This window comes from Manacus candei, unplaced genomic scaffold (assembly GCF_025592945.1).
Source record: "Manacus candei isolate 608988 ecotype Guabito, Panama unplaced genomic scaffold, ASM2559294v1 h1tg000003l, whole genome shotgun sequence".
Lineage (NCBI taxonomy): Eukaryota > Metazoa > Chordata > Aves > Passeriformes > Pipridae > Manacus > Manacus candei.
The window spans coordinates 2750858-2778062 of NW_026138051.1; the positions used below are offsets into that span (position 1 = coordinate 2750858).

At 51.6% G+C, this 27205-nt stretch overlaps 2 protein-coding genes across 7 annotated transcripts in view; both read right to left on the bottom strand.

Annotated features, from left to right (window-relative positions):
• The window catches only part of NLGN3 (neuroligin 3), a 38195-nt gene extending 34879 nt beyond the window's left edge, over positions 1-3316 (bottom strand). Inside the window, exon 1 of the mRNA XM_051789332.1 lies at positions 3239-3316. The gene's annotated coding sequence lies outside the window, so the exon portion shown is untranslated. The remainder of the gene's footprint in view (positions 1-3238) is intronic.
• A 4121-nt stretch (positions 3317-7437) lies between these two features.
• The window catches only part of MED12 (mediator complex subunit 12), a 34444-nt gene continuing 14676 nt past the window's right edge, over positions 7438-27205 (bottom strand). For 2 of the 6 annotated variants that reach the window (XM_051789217.1, XM_051789255.1), the window contains 26 exons: positions 26282-26445; positions 26001-26132; positions 24887-25114; positions 24546-24690; positions 24135-24255; positions 23348-23449; positions 22518-22631; positions 22070-22233; positions 19560-19739; positions 19303-19374; positions 18854-19014; positions 18601-18762; positions 18404-18515; positions 18108-18197; positions 17551-17660; positions 16935-17070; positions 16512-16673; positions 15607-15984; positions 15125-15275; positions 14724-14929; positions 14194-14274; positions 13766-13983; positions 13000-13156; positions 10120-10296; positions 9884-9965; positions 7438-7878 (listed from right to left, as the gene is read on the bottom strand). In XM_051789217.1, the coding sequence (XP_051645177.1) occupies positions 7835-7878; positions 9884-9965; positions 10120-10296; positions 13000-13156; positions 13766-13983; positions 14194-14274; positions 14724-14929; positions 15125-15275; positions 15607-15984; positions 16512-16673; positions 16935-17070; positions 17551-17660; positions 18108-18197; positions 18404-18515; positions 18601-18762; positions 18854-19014; positions 19303-19374; positions 19560-19739; positions 22070-22233; positions 22518-22631; positions 23348-23449; positions 24135-24255; positions 24546-24690; positions 24887-25114; positions 26001-26132; positions 26282-26445 (3849 nt within the window). In that variant the 3' untranslated portion in view covers positions 7438-7834. Of the gene's footprint in view, positions 7879-9824; positions 9966-10119; positions 10297-12999; positions 13157-13765; positions 13984-14193; positions 14275-14723; positions 14930-15124; positions 15276-15606; positions 15985-16511; positions 16674-16934; positions 17071-17550; positions 17661-18107; positions 18198-18403; positions 18516-18600; positions 18763-18853; positions 19015-19302; positions 19375-19559; positions 19740-22069; positions 22234-22517; positions 22632-23347; positions 23450-24134; positions 24256-24545; positions 24691-24886; positions 25115-26000; positions 26133-26281; positions 26446-27205 lie in introns of all 6 variants that reach the window. The other 4 variants (XM_051789226.1, XM_051789236.1, XM_051789244.1 and 1 more) reach the window with 4 other exon arrangements.

The following is a 27205-nucleotide window of genomic DNA, read 5'->3' on the forward strand; positions in this document are numbered from 1 at the left end:
AGCTGGCTGTGACCATCTCCCCTCTGTGCCGACCCTAGAGCCACACAGGGACCTTGGCTGTCTTTCAAAACGCTGTCAGTGGCAGCCAATAACCACAGACCACCAGCAGAGGAATCTCTGCCTGGGATCCCACAGGGAGCTGATAATTGTTGCATCCCTGTGGCACTGGAAGTTCTAAGGACACAGAGCCAGGCTGTCCCTGCCCTGTCCCTCTGCACCCGGTGCACAGCCCCAGGACGGCAGATGCACATCCCCTCTGTGCTCTGCTGTGAGATTTCACAGGTTCCTCTGCAGCTCCACCACAACTTGTTGCCCAGGCACATGCTCCATGTCCCCATCCCCATAATTTCCCACCATCCTTACACCCTCCTACTGTTACTGGATTCCTCCAGCTGCCACCAGCACAGCATAGCCACTCCACACTGGTCTGTCTGAGGCCACAGCTGCTCCTGGACAGCCAAGAGAGCTTCCTTTCTCCCGTGACTGCTGCAAATAAATAGCTCCTAGAAAGGAGGATACAAGAAGATGGCAGCAAACTGCTCGGGAGGCAGGAGACTCGCTGTGGTTGGGGAGGTTTAGGAGCTGGCTGAGCTGATGCTGCTTGTGAATGGTGTAGATGGAGCTTAGAGACTTGATAACCTCAAGGTCCCTTCCTTACCAGCTGTCCTAAAACACCTCCTCCCTTGACACAAAGACAATGCCAACGTGGACCTGCCACAGGATTTTGGCAGCCACTATCTCCTTGCACTTGCTCGTGGACTCAATGTGATCCTGGTCAAAAGACACCTGGAATGAGTCCCTGTCTGTGTTGGACCTGAGCACCCAGAGCAGATCCCACAGAGCCAGGACAGACAGAGCCACCACATCTGGAGCCTCAGCACAGCTCTCTGCCAATTCTCATGCTGCCTTCTGAAGCTTTGGCAGGCCCCTGCCCTGGGCAGCCTGCACAGCAGCTCCACTCGTGACTCCAGGCTCTGGCTGCCCTCACCACCCCGCTCTTGAGCACCTCCACTCCAGCCCTTTGGGACAAAATCCTCCACATGAGGTCTGGGAAGGAGACAACCCCAGATGAAAAGCGCAGGGCAACACCCTTGGCATGTGCTCAACCTCCCCTCTACAAGGCTGCCCTAGATGCTCGTTGCTGTTGAATATGGGCAGTTGGAGGCTGTGCAAGCCAGCAGCATGCACGCCCTGCCAAGATGGGCTCTGCAGCTCCCATTTCCCCAGCACAGCCCACGTCCAAGGGCTGCCCTGCACCTTGGCGGCTTTTGCTCGTGCTCTGGAGGTTGAGAGCTGCATGTTTGCAGGTGTCCAACCAAACTCCACATCCCGACTGCACATGTAACCATGGCAACTGCACATGCGAGTGGCAAAGCCTCGAGCCGGGCTAACTGCAAATGCAAATGAAGCAAACACATGCACAGTGCTAAAAGTGTGACCTCTAAATGTCAGCCTTTAACCATTTTGCAGACACTAGCTCTGGTGGCGGCCACCTGCAGCCTGCAGAGCAGGGAGAGGTCTGGTTCCACTGGGGACCTCTGGGTGCCCAGCCCTGTGTCAGCTGTTGGCATGGGTGCTCGGGTGAACCCATGGCACAGGCACTTCCCAGGGCCAAGAGTGACTCCTGCCTTGGCAACCAGCAGCTCCCTCTCTGAGGACACATCCACCCCTTATCCAGCTGGCAGATGCTCCCAATTCTACAGAGCACCCCGGGTTGCAGAGGAAGGAAGGTCTCACCAGGCTGGCACAAAGCATGGCCAGCACGAGGGCTCGTTAGCTCTCCCACTGCACCCACACATGCCCAGCCATGGAGGCATCTCCAGCCCCTCTGCCATCACCTGGGGCCAAGCCAGCAGCAGCAGCAGATGAGGCATCCTCAAAGGATAGAAGGAAAATCCCAGCTTTCCAGGGACTTCGTGCCAGAGCCACCTCCCTAAGGGAGGTCTGTGGCCTTGGGAAGGGCTGTCAGTAGAGGCATAAGGAGGTGTCACCACTTGGGAGCGTGTGGTTCAGAAACTGACTGGCTGGGCAAAGGCCTCAGGTCCCCCATCATTTTTCTCCCTTGCTGCTGACAGCACCAGATGCAGACCCCAGCACTGACCATCACCCACCACATCCCACTCCGTGCCTTGGAGCACAATGGAGCCAAGCTCAGCTGAACAGTGCCAACTCCAGCCACAGTGTGCAATGCTGGAGCCACCAGCAAGCCCTGCACCCACCACCCTGCTCAGGGGCAGATGGATGGATGGGTGGGTGGATGGATGGATGGATGGGTGTCTGGCCCGCCATCCTGCTCAGGAATGAGCACAGCCAGAACCACAGAGCCTGTGCTTGACAGCGAGCCTGCCTCCTCAGGCCCCTGGCCCAAGGGAGAAACAGGGAATGCTCTTTCACTCCAAGAGCCCGGTGGCTAATGTCATTCCCCATGCTATGCCAAATAAACCGAGCCAAGGGGATCTCCTGCCTGCCCTTGACCCAGGGATGCTCACACCAGCAGCCTCATGCTTGGAAGCACCAGGAGCATCCTTGCACCCCAAATAACCGAGCCCCCAGTCAGTACCTACACCACACCACAGACACCCCCGCAGCCCCGGGGAGGATCCCAGTCCCTGGGGTGAGAGCGCCCGAGCCGGGACAGCGCCTGCTCCTTGCTCTGTGCTGGGTCTGACGGGCCGGACCGAGCGGGACAGAGCGGCCCGGCGGATGCGGGGCAGGGGCCGGGATGCGGGGCGGGAGCCGGGATGCGGGGCGGGAGCCGGGATGCGGGGTGGGAGCCGGGATGCGGGGCGGGAGCTGGGATGCGGGGTGGGAGCCGGGATGCGGGGCGGGAGCCGGGATGCGGGGTGGGAGCCGGGATGCGGGGTGGGAGCCGGGATGCGGGCCGCGCAGCTGAGGCGGGCGCACAATCCCCCTTTCAGCACGTCGCCATGGCAACCCGCCGGCTCGCCGCGGCCGCTCATCCGGCCCCGTTAACCCTCGCCGTTACCCGCCGCCGCCGCGCTCGGCCCCACCCGTTAACCCCCGCCGCGCCCCGCTGCGGCGCCCCACGCCGGGACCGCGACCGCAACCGGGACCACCCCCCGCCCCGGGAGCCCCGCCACCCCCGCGGGGGCCGCCCCCATCCCCGCGCCGCGGGGCCGGTCCGGTCCGGTCCCGTCCGGCCGCGCTCCCCATCCCGGGCGGCGGCGGGCCGGGCCGTGCGGGGCCGTGCGGGGCGGGGCGGAGCGGGCGCACTCACCGTCGGGGGCGGCGGCGCGGCTGGGCCATGCCGGTGGCGGCGGCGGCTGCTCCGCGCCCCGCGCTCCGCTCAGTCCGGCCCGACCCCGCACCGGGAGCGCGCGGCGCGTGCACGGCGGGGGCGGGCTGGGGAGGGGCCGCACCGCAGCACCCCTTCGCTGCCGCCGCGCTGGCCCGCACCGCCGCCCGGCACCGGCACCGGGCATCCCACGGCCCCGCCGCTGCTCTGGCCGGGCCCCGTACCCCACGCCCCGGCACCTGCACCGCCCGGGTCGCTGCGCCGAGGGGATGCCGCACCCGCCGAGCATCGCGCAGTCCGGTACCGCGCCCTCCGGGTTCCGGCACCAGCCGCGTCTGCACCCCCGCTATCCCCGAACCCTGCCCTGCGCACGGCGCCGGCACTGCCCGGCTATCGGTATTCCCACCGTCCCGACCGGGACACCTGCACGCCCTGGGGCACCCCGAACCACCCTAGAAAACTACCCTATCTGTGGGGGCATCCCGGCACGGCCCCGGACATCCCGCACCATCCCGGGCATCCCAAATCCTGCCCCACTGCAACCTGTGTCTGTCCCAGTCACTCTGCATGGGTCTCCTCCACACCCCACACACCCCACAGCAGCTGGAGCGCCCTGCAGCCCCGGTGTATTTCCCCACGGCCAGGGGAGGAGCCCCTGCTTCTCCTACTGCTCTGCAGTGCCCAGCGGGTCCAGGGAGGATTCAGCAGGTACCTAGTGTGAGATGCCCCAACCCAGCCTCAGCCTTGGGGCCCGGTGCAGCCTCTGCCACCTGTCCATTCCCTGCCGTGCACTGGGCTGCAGGGTATCTTCCCCTCCCACTCACAGCCTCTCGGCAGGAGCCGCCTCTCCCAGAGCCTGCCTCTGCCCAGAGCAAAGCCACCTTTCTGTTTCAGTCTGGCCTGATGGGATTACAGAAATCATTTGAAACAGGGCAAGGATTTGGGTCCTGATGGATGTATCTGGTTTCTGCCTCCCTCTGCCATTGCCAAGGTAGCATCAGCTCCGACGCCTCCACAGAGGAGACACTGCTTCCTGTTTGACAGGAGACACTGTTTCCAGCTTGTGTGGCAGCATGCGAAGGGTCGGCAGTTGTTTTAACTCTCCCACACGCCCCTGGCACCTGCACTGACCCAGTGAACATAAAATAGCAGAGAGATCTCTGCACCTCAGCGCAGGTTGGCCTTTATCTTCCTCAGAGCCTTCCAGCTGCTGCTTCAGAGCCAGTCAGTTTTCCTGCCTCTCCTGCCCAGCTCCCTCTCCAAGGGACTGCTTGCTGGTGGTCAGCAGCTTGACTGTGTTGCTGGCCCGTTATTCACAGGGTGAGCTGCAAGCTGCCAGCCTGTACACCTTTTGGCAGGCAACATGGTCCAGCATCATGTGGGATGGATGTACAGCCCTGCTCTGTGCCCACCAGGTTCATCGGCTCAGAGAAGCATCTTGAAGGGGGCCCTGGACTGTTGCTGGGCTGCCCCTCAGCAGGCAGGGCTCCAGGCATGGCTCCCTGGGTCCTACTGCCCAGAATAGGGTGATGGTGCACGTCTGCAGTGGTGCCTTGTGGCCCAGTCCCCACCACGAGTACTGTGGGAGGGTTGGGTACTCAGCTGCTCCACTGCCAGCTTCAGCTGCTTGAGTGAGCAGTGATCGATTTTCTTGCACAACATCAGCTCTGACAGTGCCTGACAAGACACCTCTGCCCAGGGCACGGTCCACGGGGACCGTCTGTGCCAGGCTGCTGGGTGGGGTGGGTGCGTGGGGCACAGCATGCTCCAGCCCACCCATCACCCCAATGAGTCAAGATTCGTGTAACCTCGGGTTTCTCCCCGCATGCCGGGCACACCCCGTGTGGCAGCGCCTGCACACAGCACCTGAGGGCTCTGCCCAGGCAGCTCCTGGGGCTGGTCCCCAGCGTCAGGAAGGCCAGCATCAAACGCACACTCACACACGCACACCCCACCCCCTTCCTGGACTGGTGGCCAGAGAAGGGCAGCTGAGTGCATTACTCAATGGGCAGCGCGTATTAAAATGCCCCCGGTCGCCTCTGGCTCTGTCACAAGCAGCGTTTAGCCACGACTCGGAGAAGGAGCAGAAGGGCTGGAAGCTGTCAGACCTGCTTAAAACGGCCGCGGCTCAGTGCTAATGTGCAGCACAGCAGCGGCAGCTGCAAGGCACACAGCCAGGCCAGGCAGAGCTCAGCTCCCCAGACAGCCCTGTGCTGTGACCAGGGCTTGCCCCGGTCCCCACGTCCCCCTGCAGTCTCCTGCACCCACTGGAAACCTCTGGACAGCCATCCAGGGTCGCGTGGGATCTTGGGGGCAGTGGCAGCCCTGGGTCTGTCACCACAACAGAGCTCATACCACAGAGACCTGGACTGTCAAACAGCAGACACAGCTGGGGAAGCCTTTTGCCAGAGGAGGAGCAGGGCCAGCGTTGTCGCTGGGCCATGCAATAGAGAATCCCGCGGCAGCAGGCACCTGGCCGGCAGGGAGGGACATGTACATCCCCTTTTCCCAGGGAGGTAGGGTGATTCCTGGGATGCTTTTACCTGATCCCCGCGACCCTGAGAAGCACCCAGCTGGAGATCAGCACCCGTGTTCTCCTGCTGCAGCACCCCAGTCCTGCCACAGCTGCCGTGCAAGCGGCACCCACTGCACCCCTGCCCGGATCCCCGCGGCTGTGCTGCCTTTGCCACCCCGCTCCGGCTGCTGCAGAGCCGCCCCCCTCCCACCTCCGGCGCGGCAGCGATGCAGAAGGAGCATCCAAGATGCCGCTTGGCGCAGGCTCAGCTGCCTCCCGGGGCCGGCAGAGGAGGGGGCTGTCGGCCATGACCGCACACACCACGAAAAGGGGCATGTTCTAGGCAGGGCAGTGCCCAGTGTCCCCAGGCTGTGGCTCCGCTGGCGCCGGGGCGCTCCCTGTCCCCACCCCCGGCAGGATGGGGGAACACAGCCCTGCTCCATCCGCAGCCATGGGTCCCCCGGAGCAGGGTCCAGCTGACACTGCCAGGGCCCAGAGCAGGGCTGCCACCTCTGGGGTCAGCGAGCACGGGCTGCAGGCAGGCAGAGCCCCCGGAGCAGATGAGGACCCAGCAGCCAGCTCTGGCGGGGCCCCAGCCTGATCCTCATGGAAAGGGACAAGCAGGGACACACACACATCTGTCCTCAGGAATGAGTGAGTCCTCTCCACCAGGCCTGGCCAGCAACACTTTCCAAGGCACCTGCAGCCACATGGCAGGAGCCTGGCAGAGGTGCAGGGGCAACACAGTTTGGGGAGGAGCAGGGCACAGCGGGCTGTGGTGCCAGGCCACACAGCTGCCCCCAGAGAACTGCCCCACACCTGCTCCCAGGGAGGAAAGGGCTCAGCTTGCCTTCATGCTGTAGCCTACCCTACAGAACTGTGTGCCCTCAGATGAGGATTCAGTGCAGCTCTTTGCTGAGTCCCTGTGAGCCTCACTGTATCCCACACAGATGGACAGAAGGCAGATGCTGGTCAAGAAAAGCTACCACAGGGACCACAGAACAAACTGATGAGGAAGAACCAAAGATGGAAGAAAGGTGGTGGTGGCTTCCAGGTTCAATAGAGAGCACAGAGCACTAGGACCAGACCCCATGCCAGCAGGCTGCACTAGCCAGGTCAAAAGTTGAGAATGCGGCATGTTACCCATGCAGAGAAAGTAGTGGGGCTGTCAAGAAGGAGTTAACAGAGGAGTCTTGGTGCTCATCAGCCAAACCTTGCTGTGATGGGGAACAAGAAGCAGCACTGTGAGTGCACTTGGTCTGCAGCTCCTCCTAGACTGCAGAGGTAATGAGCTGAGATCTCAGTAACTGCTGTGGTGGGAAAGCTGGGCTTCTTAGAGCTCAGAATTACCCTGCAACAGAACTTCCTCTTTGCTTTATACCTCTGTCCTGGTGGAACATGCCACAGACTGCCAGTAAAGCTCTTAATCAACATATAAATCCTGCAAAGCTTGCACAAACCCTTGCAAGTATGTGAACAGCAGCTTATGAAACAAACAGGGAAGAAGGGCTTTCCTTCCCAAACCAAATTGTTTAGCCTTCACAAACGCTGAAAATGCAGACATAAGTTCTATTGAGAAAGAGATAAAGACCATGTGTGGAGGTGCTGCTGGGCTGTACTGGGAGGAGTGCTGAGGAGGAAAGGCAGGCTCTGAATACACACTCAGTTTGCAAAGTAAGCTCTCTGTATTCATCCGAGAATGTCTGCAGTATGGAGTTCATCTGGTATAAATAAAGTACAAAATTTTACAATGTCTTAATCATTATTTTAACAAAAATACTAAAAACTGAGTAAAAACTGAAACCAAAGTGGGAAGGGAGACTATCAGCCACAAGGGATCTCCATAAACATTTGTAGAAATCGGATAGTAAAAACACTTTCTCTGTACAATAAAACCCTCCTCCTGGCATCTCCCTGTGAGAACAGACAGCAGCAGCACTGGAGGCACAGGCCCAAGGACAGAGATTGGGACTGCCCCAGGGGTTGTGGGTCAGGCTGAAGAGGCTGCATCCATCCATCCACAGTGATGTCTCCCTCCTGGATCAGGCTGAAGGTGCCACAGATCAGTAGCGTCCAAATGGGTTGTTGTTCTGCTGTGTCTGTGTATCTGTTGAGGTCAAGACAGAGTTAGACAAGTCACAAGTTTAGTTCACACAAGAAGTCCCCCTCCCTACCAAAGCTGAATGAGGACTGTGTCACAGCCCATGAGAAGAAAAAACTCTGCTCTGCACATCTGTCTGAGCCTTTGGGCAGCAGCACAGCCAGGATCCCACATTCTCTGAGGAAGACACAGATATGTGCCAATCCTGATCCTGATGCTTCTCCAGAGATCTCTGTGTCTCTCATGCCAGAATTGGAGGACCATAACACAGCCCTGAAAGGAGGCAGCTAGCTGGGAGGATGAGTTTATGGATTAATTATTTCTGGTTTTAAAAGAAAATCAGCCCTATAAGACTGCACAACTCCTGCAGCCATACAAAGCTGCTCAGCCAGCTAGTGCCACTCATCCTAAGGCACACAGGAACCAGAGTTAGGCTTCAGAGACAATTATCCTGGCTCCCTGTCAGTATCTCAGTACAAATGAAGTACAGCCCCAAAGGACTTCCAGATGGCACAAAAAAAGGCAGGAAAAAAAGTAAAGTTACATTCAAGAACTTCATGAACTTCCGAACTGCTGGGACTGATGTTCTGTGATTTACAGTGCTCACAGTATACTTGAGCACCAGTTTGGTTTTTTTTTCCCAAAACCACATCAACATGTTTGACATTAAATCAGACTTAAGTAAAAGGAGATGAGTGTAACCTGGCTGGCCTGCCACCTTCCCAACTCTGCTGGACGTTCAGGTATCCCCTGGAGCCTCCTAATGCAGCCTATCCTGGGCCCAAAGTATCCTTGTCCCCTCCTACAGGTTGTTCTTGGTTTACACCTCCTGTTTTCCACTCCACCCCAGATACTACAAATAAGAACTCCAGATGCTTCCAGGGGGAGTTGATGCAAACCCAAGGAAGCAGCATGGAAGCTGCCTGCTGACACATGGCTGCACTGGACCCACACATCTGCTCCATTTACAACAGTTCCGTTTGCTGAAGAGACAGGACACAAAAATATGGCTATTCTGCTATATTCAGATTCTTCTATGAGGCCTTCCTACACTTGAGTGTCCTGCTGGGATCTTTTGGCACAGACTTGTGGTTTGTGGATCAGGCTAGTGGGAAACTTAGCATATTAAAACTCATTAATACTTCTGGTTTGGGGAGTTCTTTTTGGTCACAAGGACTAAGGATTTTCCATCAGGGAACAAGTACAAGCACAATTTCCAAGTCTCCCTCTCCACACATCACCACATCCGGCACACTCTCACACTCACTGCAAAAAAACCCAACCGTGTGGTCCATTTCTGGGCATTTCCACAGCATTTCCGCCATTTTTATGGCAGAAAAGCCCGTGAGGTGACAGAAGACAGTGACAGCAGGCCATTCAAAATGGAACAGCAGAGACACTGGATTCTGTTTCTTGATCCTCCAGCCAGTAATTCAATATAGATTATAGGAATACAGTGACAGTTTGAACACCATCTATGCCATTACCCTGTCACGACAGCAGCCATGAAAGCCCACAGACCACCACGAACACAGCAAGTGTGCAGCTACACTTCCCAGAGTACCCTTCCTGCCTCCAAGAAGTCTTGTCCTGCTCACAACACAACCACAGTATCCCTGGGTCATCCACCAAGTGAGTGCTCCAGGATTACACCCTTCCTGTGCCCCTCAGAGGTCACCTGCAGCAGAGAAAACACCCCCAAACAATTTAAAGCTGCACACCGGATCCCTTCAGGAAAGCTATGTGGCAGTCCCTACAAAGGCTCAGCTCCCTCATCCCTCTGCAGGCAGCAAGAGGAAGGTCTGGAAGGTTGCTCAAAAGCTGGCAAGCACTGCCCACCCTGCTGCTGTGCCCCTTGGGTTGGTAGCTCTAATTCTTGATGCCACCTCCCTGCCAGCATCACTTATGGCCTCAGACAGACGGTCTGGCTCAGCCTTGCTACATCAGAGTACCTGCAATAGAAAACAGCAGGGAGGACACTAGCAACAGGATCAAGAACACTCAGGCTTACTGGAAAGCTGCTGCTGAAGCTGTCGAACCAGAGCAGCTGTTTGCTGCTGCTGCTGTGTCTGCTGAAGGCCCTGGCGCTGGAACTGCAAAGAGAGAAACACAGTCAGAGCCACACCACCTGGCTGGCAGCCTCAGCATTCACACAAGCCCTGGGAAGCTCAGGGAAGGAGAAAGCAGGTGAAACAGTTGGGTTTGTGCTGGATTACCACATCCCTCTGGCTCTGAGGGAACACTCACAATGGGCTGCTGGGGGGGAAGAGCCTGCATCCCCAGCCCCGGGGGCTGGCCCTGCGCCTGTGGTTGAGGCACTGTGGACACCTGGGGCTGCTGCTGGGGCTGGGGCTGTGGTGGCTGGGGCTGCTGCTGCTGCTGTTGCTGCTGCTGTTGTTGTTGTTGCTGCTGTTGCTGCTGCTGCTGTGAAGACAAAAGAGAAGGGACCATCAGGGAACCGTCAGGGCAACCTATGCAGCAACAGGGCACAGGAAGGGCTTAAGGAGGAAGAGTGTTCCATGCAGTAACATACACTCTTAAACTGTTTTCCTTACAGGTTCCTAAATTACCCAAGTTTCACCAGGACTCTGCCCCAGGCTGAGAAATAGCAAGAAATATAGGGACAGCAACAAAGTATTCTGCAAGATGAGTGCTGACAGATGGCAGGAAGAGGACTCCCTGTCATAACCTGGTCATTACCAGGCAATTACTAGGAGCAAACAAGATACAAGAATAGAAGGCAACTAAGAACTCAAGAGGTTGGCTGGTTCATCTCTTGCCTCCTAGTTAAGATCAATACTGACTTCACTGAGTATTTGCCTGAGTTGCTCTCAAATTCTTTCCAGAGGTAGCAACAAAGCTCCTATACCCTCCCTACACAATCCACTCCAGGTCACAGTTACTCCTACTATTGGAGTTTACCCTAATCTCTACCCTGAATCTCACATGTTATGTTTTAAGGCCATTTCTTTTCCTACAGCCAAGGGATAAGAAGAGATAAAGGAGGGTTTGGCTTCCTTTTTTTTCAAGATAAAAAATTTGGAGTTATCTCTCCTCTTGTCTTTGCCTCTCTAATGTGATGCCCAGCTATTTCAGACCTTCCTTCTCAGTCATATCCCCCCAACTCTTTGATCCATCCTGCTGCCCTTTCCTGCCAGTCATGCCAGCTGGTGTTCCGCTTCAATAAAAGGATGCAGATAAAACTGGATGCAGTGCTCAAACCCAGATCTTTACAGACCTAGTTATGGTGAGAAGAATGTTCAGTGTGTTGGAGTCAGAATATACCCAGAAATCTCATGGTTTTTTTTTTTATTTCTCCCAATTTTCAGACAATTCTGCCATCTGCCAATGTAGGTTTTAACTCTCTAGATCAAAAGAAGAATTTCTAGCAGAAACAGAACAGTACTAATGTTATCATAACAACCCAGTGTGGTGATGGCATGTACAGTTCCCATCACTGGCTCAAAGGGGCAAGGTTCAAACCTTGAACAGACTCTGAAAACAGACACAAATACAATCAGGAGAACGGACAGTATCTTATGAAAGAAGGCTAGAAAAGCCTGACCTATGGAACCTGCAAGTCCTCCCCAGGAATACACTGGGTAAACACCACAGAGAAAGAAAGAACAGCCAGTAAACAGCAGGACACAGTGGACAATAAAATTCATACAAGAACCAGTCACAAACACATTGAAGCTTGGATCAAGGAGTCAAGACAAAGGGAGTGAGTTTCTACAGCAGCCTTCCAACCTCCACCTTAAACCAGTTTGGTCACTTTGGTTCTTGGAACTGATGCTATGACTTGGGTACACAAGAAAGCAGATGACTGACTAAATGAGCCAGGACACCCCTCCCAATTTCATGTCCTACCTGCTTGCAACACCTGCCTACCAACCCATGCAAGACACACCAAAAAGCAACCCATCCTTTTCTACAAGCCACTGCATCATGAAAGTCAGCTCTAGCACCAGGAGTCTGTTCTACATCTGGCATGGCTCTGGAAACACAGTAACAGGGGAGATCTTGGGCGCTCCATCTTTGCGGTTTTTTTAAGCAACCAAGCAAAGTCAGCTAAAAGTTGAAGGTATACATGAAGTTACTGAGCTAGGAGAAGTGTTAGCAATTTGTCTGAGGTATGTTCTTCTAAATATGAGTGATGGAGAATGCTAAAAGAAACCAAGTGAATAGTCAGGGGGTGCTACTCATCAAAAGGGCTAAAAGCTGCTGACCATGCTAGAGGCAGTTCTCTTGTCCAGTGCAAGGCAGCAATTCTCAAATACTGCTGACTGCAGCTCTCTGCAGCAACCACTGTCTCACTCAGGCCACTCTCTGAACACAAAGACTCAGCACTCTGTGCCATGTGAAGTCTCTCCATATTCCACAGGTTTGCTAGGCCTTGTCATAAGGTATGGGATTCACCAATTAAACTATTTCTGTTTCTCTGTCAATTCAGTACATTTCTATAACTCCAAGAGATGTATCTGTATTACATGTAAGTATTTAATATTCATAAGACCATAATGCAAATCCATGGAATACTCATATTTGTTGACATGTGCCTGTGAACTTCTTTGAACCTAGGGAGTTGGGTCTAACAGGTGACTTTGGATCAGTTTTTCACCAAACACTGTTAGAAATGGAGTATATGGACTAATCCATACCAGATTTTCTGCCATTGGAAACGGCAAACAACACTTATTTTGATCTTGAGAAATGCAGATATGCCCCTAAAAATGATCTTGAACTACTTTACCCACTCTTGTGTGGGCAGGGAGGATTTTCCCTTTGTTTCTGGCTCCTGCCACACTCCTACAACAGCTAACTTTCTGCACAGTTTATTGGCTCAGCTGGAGCAGGGAAAGGTGGGATAGAGGCCACAGAGGCCTGAACAGACCTTTACTGCTACTAACTTCCTTTAAGCTCGTGCTGGGTGACTGGCACAAGGCAGTGCAGTGTCTCCATCAGGAGTGGGCAGCTCTAAGGAAGGGAGAACTGCTGTCTGTAGCAAATTACTACAGCAGCCCCAACAGAGCCGATATCCTTCCTGACATAGAGGGGCAGAGGTAAGCAGCTCTGGACAAGCCTCCTCCAGCTCCAGCAGCCTTCCTCCTGTCAGTAACCACTCACCCTCAGCATCTGCTGTTGCTGCTGCTGCCTCAGGTACTGCTGCTGCTGCTGGTCAGGAAGTATCTGGCTGGGTCGAATTCCTGAAGGGACTCCCTGTGGCCCCAAATGGTTCATCCCACTCATCATGGGGGTCTGCTGTATTGACTGGTGAGGAAACCTGCAAGAGAAGAGGACAAGCTCATGGAGGAAAACATTAAAAGGCAGCCAGCTTCTTTAATCCAAACACAACTTCTGCCATCAATAAGATAGCCCAAACAGCCCCCTGCAATCCATGTTGTCTCTCTGCAGAAAGGTGAGGGGCACCAGGGCCTCCCAAGGGTTTAATCCAACCTCTTTTTCTAAAAGCCTTAAGTAATAGTCCTCATCCCACTGTTCTGCATGGTTTCCCTGCTGGATTTATGCATGCTCAGGAGCAATAGAAATCTCAGATCTAGCCCTTTGATGATGATCTACTGGCTGGATTTGAAACCAAAACTATGATTTTACCAGATAATTTTTCTCATACTCCTCTATTCCATTTTTCTCTGAATGGTAACACTGTTTCCTGCCTGCAACTAACATTTCCAAATTGCATTCTGTCTCTCTGTTTCTTCCCAGGACTGAAAGCTGGATAAAGATATTCCTCTGAGGGTGCAAATGACACGGATGCTGCATAACACAGCATGGAGAACAGGGTTTTCACAGACTGGTGTTAGGGTTGTCTGAGCAGAGTGGGGAAGCCCTTGATGAAATACAGCTTATTAAGACCCCGTAGGGCAGGAGATACCTCTGTGTGTTGCTCAAGGTGTGCCCATAGCCAGGGGCCTGCTGGTGCACGTAGCCACTTGGTCTCTGCTGCATCTGTCTAACAGGATCCACTAGAGCAGGATTAGAGCTGGGGTGGGAATTCTGATAGGGCTGGTTAGAATAGGTAGGAGGTACCATCGTGCCTGACTGGGAGGGGTGCTGCTGAAGGCCTATGTGGGAGACGTAAGGAGTGTAACCCTGAAATGAAACAAAAAGCCTTTTTCAGTCAGAGGGTAAGGTAGAAAAGAGAATCTGGAACACAGGACATCAGCCTCCTGTGAATAATGTCACAAGGAAGCTCATCGAGGAGGGAGAAAAGACAAACATTTGCAGGATTTAGCAGCAAGAATAACACTGTTGCCCTGTGCTGGAGCCAGATTCCAGCCCTACCTGTGAACTGCCACCTACCTGGGAGGGCTGCAGTGCTCCATAGGACGGGGTCGGAGCCATCTGGCGCACAGGCTGCTGGCTCATTATGCCCTGGCCCTGCTGGAAGGCAACAGAGAAACGCTTTTCCCGACATCTCCAAGGGGCAGGAACACTGCTGCTCTCTCCTCAGCAGCTCCCACCAAACCAGGCAAGTACCTTCACTGCTCAGCCTAAAAGGTTGCTGCACAGCAGGCATATGCTCATGACTTCTGCCTCACCCTGACCTGGGACAAACAGGCCACTAAAAAACATGCCACCCCGCAGCCAGGACATGCCCCTCTCATCACCCAGCAGCCACAGATGCCCCAGAGCCCTTCAGGGACAGCCTCCCCCCAGCTGCTAGCAACATGGGCCCACAAAGCAGGTGGCACCAGAGGAACAGACATGAGACAACATCTTTCCACAGAAGACACAGAGACAGGGTTGGGCAGTTCTGGCTAGAAGGGACAGCAGCAAACAGCTTGGGTTTGCTATACTGTGCAGTCAGCAAGAGCACAGCTTTGACTTACCAACTTTGCTTGAAGCTGCTGCCTCAGGATCTGTCCCTGGGATACTGGAGGCTGCTGCCTGTACACTGCTGGCTTGTAGGAGGGGTCAATGCCCATCATGCTCCCCATTCCTGGAGGCAGCACACCACTATATGGAGGACGACTCTGAACCAGTTTTCCCAGTGGCATGCGCACAGGTCTGTAGGACGTATCCAGGCGAGGGCCACCTACAAGAGAAGCAGGTTGCCTAGTCACAGGCTATTGGTGCACCTCATAGCTCCACAATGACTGTTCATCACTGTATCTAGAAGTGACAGGCAAAGGACAAAGTGTAGAGGCCTGCATAGGGCCATCTCACTGAAGGGGCTCTTACAGGAGGTTCCCAAAGAGGTGCATTATGCTCAGCTCTCCTTTGCACCTACCTGCTGGAAGAGGCTGATTCTGGGCATAGAGACCCACTGGTGAGGGCCCATATGCCAGCCTTGACATCGTGCTTCCTGACTGGTGATGCAAGAGATCTGTAGGCATACCCACTCCGTAGGAAACCCCTCGGCTGGGGCCCAACACAAAGTCCTGCAAAGACAAAGGAAAAAGAAATATCAATATGCACTGGGAATACCTGAACGGATGAAGAGTATGAAAGGGTTGCAAAGGCCACAGGAGGAAACCTGGAATGCTATCTGACCTGGGCAGCCTCCTTCCCTCCCATCAGGGATTAAGAAAATGTCTGCTCTGCCTCAGGCTAGAGAGAGCAGGATAGAGCTCCAGCACTCCCAGCTGAGAGGAAACATATCATATCTTCACCATTACACCACTCTCAGGCTCCTCAGGAAGAATCTAGGGAGGGTTCTGTGACTAGGAATGGTGGACACAGGAGGTCCACAGCTGCTGGGCACTCCATTACCTCAGTTTTGTTGGCAGATTGGTTGCGTTTCTTGGTTTTGCTCTGTTTCTTCTTGCGTTCTTCAGTAGAGGCAGCAGGATTGGAGCTTGATTTGTCAGCCTTGGCTGGTTCTGCAGCTTTCTTCTCTGGCTCTAAAGCCACAGGTGTCGGAGGCTCTTCCTCTTCAGGGGGCAGTGGCAACGGCTCCAGGTAGTAACTGCGGGGCTTGGGTTTCAGGTGTGTGTGATACAGGAGAAGCCTCTGCTGCTCCTCAAACCTGGACACCTTGCGATCCACCCGGACTGTCCCAAACCATCCCCAGGAGAGGGGGGCTGAGTGCTTCAAGCCCTCAAAGAGATCCCAAGGGGAAATCTTCTGCTTTGTAGAGACTTGCAAACCCTTTAAAGCAAAAGAGATAAGAACCTCCAAGTCCCTGTTGTTATTCCTGTGAGGGTAAAGGAAACCATGCTTTCTTCAGGCTCTACTCCAGATCTCTCAGTAAAAAGCCTGAGCCCTCAGCCTAAAGGTCCTTTCTCTTCCAGGTGGCAAAGCAGTCATTTCTAAAGGCCTTCATCAACAACTGCCAGTCTCCCTCATCCCACCTCTGCAGTCTCCTGGTACTGCCCAGTAATTTACGTGACAGGGATTATGTGCGTCTCTTTATGCTTTATATAACCGTAAGTACAAAATCAAAGTTTGATTAACATCTCAGGCCACAGCAGCATGTATCACCAAGCATCAACACCCAGTTTTGCCCTTTTTGGACATGGGTATGAGCTGTCTGTGTGCAGCCAGCCACTTCAAGGCTGTCAGGGAACAAGGCATCGCACATAGATGCCTCTCAAGCTGTGCAGACTTAAGGCATCAGAGGACAAGGTGACACCTGCACTCAGGAGCTGTGATACAGACAAAAACGCTTCACTTACCTCCTTCTTGAAGATGGAATCAAAGCCAGCTATTTTATTGCCTTTAGTGTCAATGAGGGATCCCTGAGGTTCACAGGTGATGACATCTCGGGTCTGCTTGGGAAGTGGCAGTAGCTGTCGCACCTTCTCCAGGCTGTCCGACTGCCGGTCCCCCAGCTCCTTCTGCACAAGTGGAATAGAGAAGACTTGAAGAATTGCTCAGGGAAAACCATCCAAAGCCCACCTATGCCACTCCAGTTTCAGCCTCCACCCCTGCATTATACCTCTCACCTTCACACCCTTCAGCCATAGGGGCCACCCTCACCACTTCATCTGAACAGCAGCAACAGGACAGGTACCATTCATGACACGGGTAAATCTGTACAGCAGGACAACCACAACACAGCACACTCTGCTCCCCACACAGGGCCTGGTGTCCCTCACCCTGAGTTTCTTGACAAGATTCATGTATGCCCGCTTGTTCTCCTCCATGCTGCCCTGAGAAATGCTGGACATGTCAGCAGCCAGGGTGCCATTGATGAGAACACTCAGCATATCCAGCACAGTGGTGAAGAGCTCGCTGTTGGTCAGAGCAGAAAGGTCAAGGTCACCTGAGAAGCTCTGCCATCACAGCAACACAAAACATTATATTAGATTGTCAAGAGTACTGCCTACAGTCAGAAGTGCCAGTCTTCCGACTAACCTCCCACACCAATCCTCCTTTTGCTTATATACCACAGGGCTTTCCCACTTAAGTGCAGTATCACAGATGAAGGAAGACTCCTTTCTATCCATTCAGCATCTCTAAAAAGTAGGTCCAGACTCAGCTCTCCCCTGCATATCTCTCTGCATCTGGAAAGCCCAGTTTGCTCTGGGTATGGCACTTGGATATTAGGACCCAAGTCGTGGCCTGTTATTACCTCCAAGTCTCTTTCAGCCATCACAGTACTTCTGACAGATCATCTAGAGACAGCTAGCTCACATGGGAAATGGGGCCATGCTAACAACTGCCTCCTTTGGGAAGTGTATGGATGAGAAATCAGCCAGAAAGTTAAATTACTTGTTTGACTGCATGTCCACGGTGCCACTGCTGATGATGTCCAGGAGAAGCACAGCCCATTCAGTTGTCTGTTGTGTACTGCGTTGGACTGTGTCAAACATTCCCCCCACCTGGCAAAGAAAGGGAGTTTAGTCACAGGGCCCCAAAAAACTACTGAGATTTAAAAGTGAGAAAGGAGCTTAACTTAAACCAGAGCTTAAAGGAGCTTAAATCCTACTGAGAGCTGAAGAAGACTGCTGTCAGCAGGACAAACCTCAGATGCAAGTAGTAGTGCTGTAGACTGAAAAAGCATTGAAATGGGAAGGCACATCTACAAAAGACAGACCAAGTCTTTGGATTTCAACCTGATTAAACAGAGCAAGGGAGTTTATCCATGCACCCTGTCACACTCAGGGCTCAAGACCTAGAAGCAGCACAAGTGTCTCTCCTACTTCCTTGCATCAGGACATATATAGTCCCTCCAATGTGTGTATGTTCCAAGAAAAAAAAAAAAAAAAAGATAAAGGCAGACAACTCTTCACCCCATATGGTTAAGCTCTTTTTCTGCAACTGCTCACCAAATTCAGCCGCAGTTTCAGGGCTTCATGCATCAGCTGCTTGGCTTTGCAGTCATCTTGGTACTGATCTTCCCGCCAATTGGTAACAATCTAAGAAATACAGGAGAGCACAGACCTCACAAGCTGTACGCTGGAGCTTATGGAGAGCAGCTTGTACTGCTCACTGTCTAGTGACTCAGAAATGGTCAGCTCAAGCACCCTATTCCAAGACAGACAACATCCTGAGGCCATGTCCAATAGCCTGCCTGCTGGAGGGGTAAGGCCCTGAGGAAAGTGAGGGGATGAAAGACACCCACCTGCTGGACCTGACTGTACAGAGAGGTGAGGAGGCCTTCCCGCTGCTCATCCTGTCCTTTCAAGCACGTCAGCACCAGTGACAGAAAGGGCTGCTGGCTCAGGAGGGACATACTGCAGAGGGAACAGAGAAGGAGGTATACTGCCAGGCTGGGGGATCAGCACAGCAAACACTGCCTGCCCTTTTCCCTGGACTCACCTCTTCTGCTTCTGGCGGTCCCGCTCTTTGCGGGACGATGACCCCAAATGTTGTCCTTTCTCTAGTTCTTCTCCAGCAGCTTTCAGCACATGGCCCTGCACTGATGTTGGAAGCTTGGCAATCAGAGGGGCCACCAGCCACACTCCTGATCTCTCCAGGGAGCTGTGACAACACAGGAGAGAAAAGCAGTTTGCAATCCAACCTATAATTCAGACTTGTCTACGAGGGAGCTGCACGTTGGCTCTACACCTACCTGAGGATGGGTTTGGATTTGTTGCTGGCAGGTGTAGCACTTGTTGAGCTACTGATACTGTTGACTCCATTACCAGCACAGCTAGCAGAGCTGGTCTCTGCTGACTGCTGGAATACCTCAATGGTGGCCTTGGCTATATTTTCTAACAAGGAGTTCATCTCCTGGAGATAGGGAAGAAAAGACAGCCAAGTCCTCCTCTGAGAGCACCCACTGACAATGCTTGCACATTTCAACACAACTCACTACAAACCCAGTTTGCCAACTTCCCCATGGTTGCTGCTCTTCAGGTCTCAGTCTCATTGCTTCCCTCTCAAGCTTGGCTTTCACAGGTCTGATTCCCTTATTGTGTACTTTTTCCCTGTTCCCACTTCTGCCAGGCTACCTCCCCACCAATTCTCAAGTATCCACTTCACACATCCCCACATGGTCTCCTCTGAGCAGAAACTCACATTGTTTGCTGTCTGTTTAATCATGAGCTGCAGCTCCAGTGAGGACTGCCTCATGGTCCACTGGTCCAAATTCTGCAACACAAACACACACACTTCAAGTGACTCCTTATCTCAGTTCAGACTATGACAACCCACACCCTCAGCTCCCACCATAAGGAGTGCCAGACCTCTCAGAGGGTTGCATTTTGGACAACCCCACTCTAACACCACAGCAGGCAATTACTGGGACACTCTTAGATTCTGTCAGGAGCCCGCACCTGTAAGATGCGTTTAATCCTCTGCCGCTGAGGATTTTCTCCTTCCTCATTGTCCAGCAGCCGGTGTGGATAACAAATCAGCTGCATCAGCCTCTGGGCCTGAGTGCTGCTCAGGACAGGATCCTGCAAGTCATTGCTGTCTTCACAGAGGGACTTGAGACATCGTTCTCCTACCCACTCCTGCAAGACAAAGGCAGAGTCAGCACAGTCAAACTGATGTCTGATTCCAAACCAACGCCCCTGCTTTCAGTCTCAGAGAGATGCATGGAACACATCAAAATCATAAAAGCCTTATTAGTATGCAGTTATGCCTGATAATCATTTCTCTTCATGAACTGCACTATCCTGATTCAGCAGGCGTCACGCACAGCACAGCAATCGGAACAGAGGAAACATCAACTCTGACAAGTCAGCAGTAGTGAAACACAGTAGTTGCTCTTTCTTTTGATAAAATATTGGTGTGATTTAACAGTACACAGCCACTGCCATGTCCAGGCTCCACCAACACTGCCACTTGGGCTCAAAAGATCAGAAGGGATCACTTAAAATTGTTTGGTCTATTTGCTGCACAGCAAAGCTCTGGAGCTGTCCTAAATTAGGTAATTCATGGTTGCAGCAAAGGCTAAACCAGAACATGTCTTAAGGAAAAGCACACCCCTCAATTCTCAAATAATGATGGAAAACCCACTGCCATACTTTGCAAACGCCAGTTACTTTACTTCTCAAAGTCTGGAAAGGAAAACTACTGACTGGATGCAAGCCATTTACAAAGTCACATATCATGAGAAGGGAGACAGAAAACTATTACTGTCAGCCACTCAATTTCAGTTGATGCTCCCTAAATGTATGTAATAAGGGCAGCAGTTTCCAAAACAAACATGAGGTAGGTACTTCTTCACACAATTTATAGTTAACTTGCAGCATTTGTTAGTGCAGAATTTTTTCATATTTAAAATTAGGCAAATTCATTAAATTAAAATCAACAGAGGACTGCTACATAAGCACTTCTGCAGCTGCAGAACAAGCCTGATCAGAGAATTATTCCACTGCAAAGTGACAACCGGAGGAGAAGAGATAAGGATCCAGTTCACCACATACAAGTGCTGATTCTAAGCCTAGAAAGTTGGAAAGTCCCTCTCAGCAGTGGACAGCACTCTAACCATTAAAGCACAAAGACTGGAAAGGTTAAATCTCTGGTTTGAAATCCTTGTGGAACCAAGATCTTCATCTTAGATCTTCAGCTTAAGCCCAGATGAAGTTTCCACTTTGCCAGTACATGTAGTTTGGTGACCTCTCCAGTGCCTGTTGCTTTTCTCCCCTAAATCTGAGATTGAGAAATCACAACCTATAATTTAAGGCATTCCACAGACATTTCAGAATTGATAGTGAGAGTTCTGCAGCATCCACTGCTCACACTGGAAATGCTAATATTTAACACATCATTTTACCAGCCCTTTACAGCTGCAAGAACCCTGTAGGAGCTCTGGAACAATTTGGTGATAACTCATGGGTGTCTATTGGCATGCTCACTCCTACATAACCATTGCAACCAACAAATGGTATGAGTAGTGATATCTGACACTGCTACTCCCTGCTGTACACACACACACTTTTATCTGCTTTGAGTCCTTCCTATGTAGACTGTGACCAGCAAGGGAATATCTCTTGTAAATGCTACAGTCAGGTTTCAGTAACAACAAGTGTGTTGAATTTATGATTGTAAATAAGGGGCTCCAAATCTCCTTTGGTAGGCTGGTAACATTGCTATGTAAGGAGCTAGTTAATAAACAATAGCATGAGGACAACACATAGCACCAGTGTGTTGGGTTTGCACATTAGTAATACAAAATACAGGTTTCAAATTGTAACACTGCATCTTTCCTGTTGACAGAATAAACTACCAACCAAGGCTAAGGAAACCCTTCAACATCCATTTTCATACAGCATAGTAACATCCACTCCACTCTGCACTCCTTATTAGCCAGGTTTCAGCTCCTCAACTGTCAGTCTTCCACAAAGGAACAGAAACCCTGGTGCTGTCAGATTAGGCTAAGCAAAAGGCTTTTGTTGCTGTTCTTTAATAAACTAAACAGGGCAATGCAAAGTCCAGGGATACATTAACAGCCTAGCTGCAAGTACACTTAAGATGCATTCTGAAAGATACCATTTATCACTTCAACAAATTGTCCTTCTCTGCTGATCTTTGCCTCCAGCACACACCTCAGCATCCAACTCCCAGCACTCCCCTCCTTGGACATGAGGCCTGTGCTGTTGCCAAAGCAAAGGGGATGTGCAGGCCCTGCACAGTGCAATTCTTGACCACTGCTTGCCTCTCTGTATTCTGCTAACAAAGGCGAGCAATCCTCATAGCTGGCACCTGACAGAAACATCACAAGTTCTTCCCTGATCTTTCAAAGAAACACCTGCCATACTCAACCTGCAGAAAGGCATATGGGATATATCCACCTGCAGAAGGGATAAGGACAAACCTAGAGATGAGACAGACTCACCTGTTGACATATACTCCTTAGTACATACTTGGCATAAATATCCAAGCTGGCTGTTTCTACAGTAACTACTCGACCACCAGCCTTCCTGGTGCCCAGTTCATCATCCATGAGATCATCGACACCTCCAGGGTGGGAAAAGCCAGAGCCTTTCAGTTCTGCATCTCCTAAAAGAAAAACACAAATATCACTTAATCAACAACGCTAACCACAAAGCCTGACTCAAAAAACACCCTGAGCTTTTGTGAACTCTCTCTGGGATCAGTAATCTCTCTGCAGCCAAGGGATTCAAAGTCTGTTCAAAGCTCAACCAAAGGGCTACAGACAAGCCACATATTCACCGGAACAGATCTCCTCTGGCCTTCAGTACAGCAAACACATACAGTACAGTGCCTTTCTCCCGCTCCCCTGACAAACATTCTTACAGGTTCAGGCTAACACAGGTACACACCCAGAACAAAGACAGCCTTCAGCACTGCAAAGACTGCTCCATCCACAATACGGTTCTGGGAAGCTGCCAGTAAGTGACGGTCACAGGAAGAGCGGATTCCCACCGTGGGTTTGTCTGCAAAGAGGACAAAGGGGAAAGGCAATACTCAGCAGGAGAGAAAGGCACGGGCTCCAGAGCTGCCTGAGTTATGTGCCAGCAAGTAACATAAAATCCAGTTCAGTGAATCTCGAGGCCAGTCCCTTTCCTAACTGTAACATGAGGTCCATTTAATTAAGTTTCGTGAAGCATAGTGCCAATCACACTGTGACAACTGAACCATGAAATCCAAATGGGGTGCAGTGCCTGTGTCGTGAACTCCAAGCTCCAACAGTACCCTAAAACCTAGAATACAGGCTGGATTTAGAAATCTGAACTATCAGGATACTGATGAAGAGCCAAGAACAGAGCTTCCTGGACTGCTTCCATCATCAGACAGAAAGGGAGTGCTGTAAAACAGCAGCTTCTGGCACCAAGTTAAGAGCCTATACAAAGCTCAAGACATAAAAAAAGAAGTGATCATTACTCTAATGGTTTAGTGACAGCAAGGCCACCTCTACTGGCTGGTTTCCTGCCTCCAAGAGCCTTCTCCCCAGTGTGCCTGGCTACCATGGCATGACATAAATGGAAGGATACTGTTCTTTGTCCTCTGCAGAAAGCAGTGTATCAGGCTTTGCCTGCTTTATTCAAAGCAAAAAGGTTATGATCTCTAATCATAAGGTCTAGTATCTCTCTTCTTGGGGTGCAAGAGCCTCAGTACTTTCAAAATAAAGGCTCCACGTTCATTCACTTACTGCCGTCTTGCTGGCACGGGTTCAGCTGTGGAGTCTTGAACAGATGGAGTAAAATCCGGCAGGTCAGACGTGCTCCTGGTTCTGAGTCCTGCTCACTGCAGGCTACGTAAAGAAAACAGCCAACTGAGATTTTTTAAGCACCAGGACAGCTGACTCTCAGTCCAAAAGCTATTCACAGTGCACTGCCCTGGAGCAGCCAGTTGAGAAGCTCCAGCAGCCTTATTGTATTTACAAATATGGAGCATGTGTAGCAATTAACATGGAATTGAGCAAATCCATCAGTATTATTCCCAGTGACATGCACTGCATTCTGCTTGCTCCAATTTCACCCTGTCAAGAGTCTGGATGCTGCAATCCCCAGAGTAAAGCTGGGCAGGCTGGTGGCACAGCAAAGGCAGTGACCCAGGTGCTGTAGGCCCAACTGGTCAGCTGGCTGCTCTAGCCAAAATGCTAGGCTGAACTGTACCATCACTGGGAGGTGTACTGCTGGAGTTCAGAGTTGAGTATACCAGTCACACAGTGCAGCTGGTAACATCTCCTCATGCTTATTTCAGCTTCCACACAAACTCTAGAAAGCAAGGCCCCAAAAAACCTCAGCACAACCAGTTTTTGATAGAAATAAAAAGGTCAGAAACTCTCTAAAGCATCACATTCAATTCTGAAGTATAGAAGAAGTATGTTTTACAACTTGGAGGCATGTTTCACAACTATGGGGTTCACTGAGTATCCATTCTGACTGTGGGTCAGAACTGAGACTAAGCCCAGCTTTGTGCAGGGATGCACTTACCAGCATTGAGGAGGGAGGGGATAGCAGCACAGCGGATCAGGTCCTCCAGCAGCAAGCACTGCCGGGCTATGAGAATGGCAACGAAGGTGGCCAAGGAATCATGGAAAGACAAGTCACTGACCTGGAAGAGAGGAGATCAGCCAGTGATCACAACAGCCTCTACCTCATTCCCTCTGTCAGCAATTCCTCAGCTTGCCTAGGAGCTGGGGGGCAGAAGGGCCCATAACCTCTGGTCAGTGTCCAGGATCAGCCCAGGCTGCAACAAACACCAAAGGCAGCCCCCGGTATTCAAAGCCTCTTCCCTGCCCTCAGAAGACAAAGCCTCCATCCCTTGTTTATTTTTGCCTTCTCCCAAGGGATCCCTCCACTCCTGCTTCAATTCCTTTTCCCCTTTTGAATGTTTGCACTTGCATCAACATTGCAGAGGAGATCATTGAAGCCACAGGTCCCATTATTGGAGGAACAGCACAAAGCTTTGAGCACACCCAGCCACTCGGCACTTAGAGACTTGCAGTAGCCAGTTAGCTCAGCACACAGGATAGCAATGTCGTTCACCCTGTTAAATAAATAATGAAAAAAGCAGAGGGTCAGCTTTGCTACTCATGCATGCCATCGGGTCAGCCATTCTTTAAGGGACCCCAGTCTTCATCCTCCTTCACACCCCAAGACAGCCAAGAAATGGCTACTGGCTTTCTTACCCTCACCTAAAGATTTTACTATCTCAGTAGAACCTTGAAAGTTCTGCCTCTCACCTGTCTGGATCGTGGTGTCCCACACACACGTGCATAAGTGCATTACAGACGAAACTGTAGCGGTTGGCTGGGTTTTCATTGAGGCTCTTGCCCAGGTTGGTGTAGGTAAAGTTATGTGCAGATGGATTTTCAATAGTGTCAATCATGAACTCTGGTTCCCACAGCATGTTGGAGTCAGATGGCTCAACATTGCAATAGATTGTGTTCTTCACCTTGGAGCAGAAGTCACTAACCAGGAGAGAAAAGAGATTAGGAACACCAAAAACTGCGCTGCCACTGAACTCTGGTAAGCAAAGACAAACCCTCCCTGGGCAAGAACATGTTGAAATTCACAATCTCTGTGTACCAACAAAGACTCTCCGTTTGTTATTTTCTGTTCATTCCTCTTTTGTGCTTGTATTGTAGGACATACTGAACGTTCAGTTTATTTTCCATATCAACCAGAACTTTACAGAGTTTCTATCATTCCCTCTCCATACTCCTCTTCTTTGGGGAGGAGATTCACTTCCTTGTAACTAAGTAATTCCAAATGTCTGATAATCTATCCACTCACTCTCCTTTGGGCCTAAGTCCACTACACACTTTTTGAAATTTGTTGCCTCAAACCACAAGGCACAGTTGTGTCATGACTTAAATGGTGGCCCTAATGGTGCTCTCTGGTCTGTTCTCCACTCCTTTCCAAAGAATACATAGCATTTAATTTGCTGATTGTTACTGTGCACTATAATGACATTTTGAATTATCTGTTACAGCTCAAAGGTCCTTTATCCAAATGGTAGGATTACTAAGAAGCAGAGAACAACATTTAGGATGTCAGCAGCTTGGTAGGAACTGAACTCTCTCCTTCTACCCTCTAGGGGTGGGGTAAGTAGAGACCTGTGGAGGTGCAGAGGACTACACTGAAGGCAATTTACCAAAACAAACCTGACGATCTAAGAGTCGAGATCACCCACTAAGTTATTTCTGCCTGTCAAACAGGCCACTACTCACAAGACCTTAGTTCACCATAGAGAGTATCTCAGGGACAATCCCATCAAACAAAATCACAATCAAAGGTTAAGCCAAGGTGCTACACTGGGCAGGACCCATTGCATCTCAGCTGCTTCAGACTCACCTAAAGAGCTCCCCAAATTTACTTTTGAGGTGACTGCAGGAGGTATACAGGTCGTAGAGATAGGCCAGGATACAGCGCTCTGCTGAGGAGCCATCCGAGCGGTTCATGCCGTGTTTCACCACCCCACACAGACTGTATAGAGACAAAAAAAGAAGTGAGCTGAATCCTCAGGCACAAAAAGTTGCCACCTCTTAGGAATGACACAGGTAGGTACCTGCCCCTTACAAAGCCCCAGAATATACACTGCTTCCTTACACACAGCAAGGGGAAGGCACCCTTACCCTTCGAAGACCTGAGCCATCTGGTCCTGGTTCAAGATAAGGCAGGAGTGGTAGTGCCTCAGCACAGCCACGATGCACAGGCACAGGCTGGTGGTATAGCTGCCAACAAGGTCGGAGGATTTCAACAGCAGTTCTGCCTCCACCACGCTCAGTTCATTCAGCAACTGCACCCAATGACAGAAAAACCCTTCAACAGCCACAGGGGTAAGGTATGGTCAGAAAGGGAGGAGGCACACCAAACCCACAGCCTGTAGGACCTGCCAGGAAAGGGATGCCAGGCACTTTCTGCTTAGAGAACAGTTGGCACCCCACACTTAGACACAATGCCTCAGGCAGTATAAAGGGCTGTCAGGGTTTGGGTGTCAGAGGGTGATTGGGATATGGCCGCAGGTAGTATCAAGCAGCTTGTTTGGTAGTTCTATCCTGCATAAATCTCACTTGGCTATCCTTTTCAGCCTAACAGCCCCAATTCCATCAGCAAGGCTTCAAGAGACACCTGGTACAGGCTGCAGAAACAGCAACAGGATTTTAGCAGAATCCAGAAGGCAGCTTGAGCTGCCACGTGCCAAGAATCTTTCCAGGGGAGCAAGGTGGGCAAAGTGCCAAAGACAGACAATCCCCTTCTCACTCTGAACAAGGCCCTGCTGCAACCAGAGACAGAGACTGAATGCAAGTCCTTTGGAGAAAAGCCCAAAGTCTCTGGAAAAATAATCCTCAGAATAGAACATGTAAGACTATCTGCCACAAACAACCTCTTCCTAACAGCTGCAGCCCAGAAGCATCACAATGGCCACCTAATCTGACCACCTCCATGACACAGGTCAGAGGGTCACCAATGACCCCCAGAGCAGGTCAACTATCACAGCACAGATCTGCTGCCTTTCAGGGAGATGAATCCCTCCCCAGGAAGCACCTGAGCACACT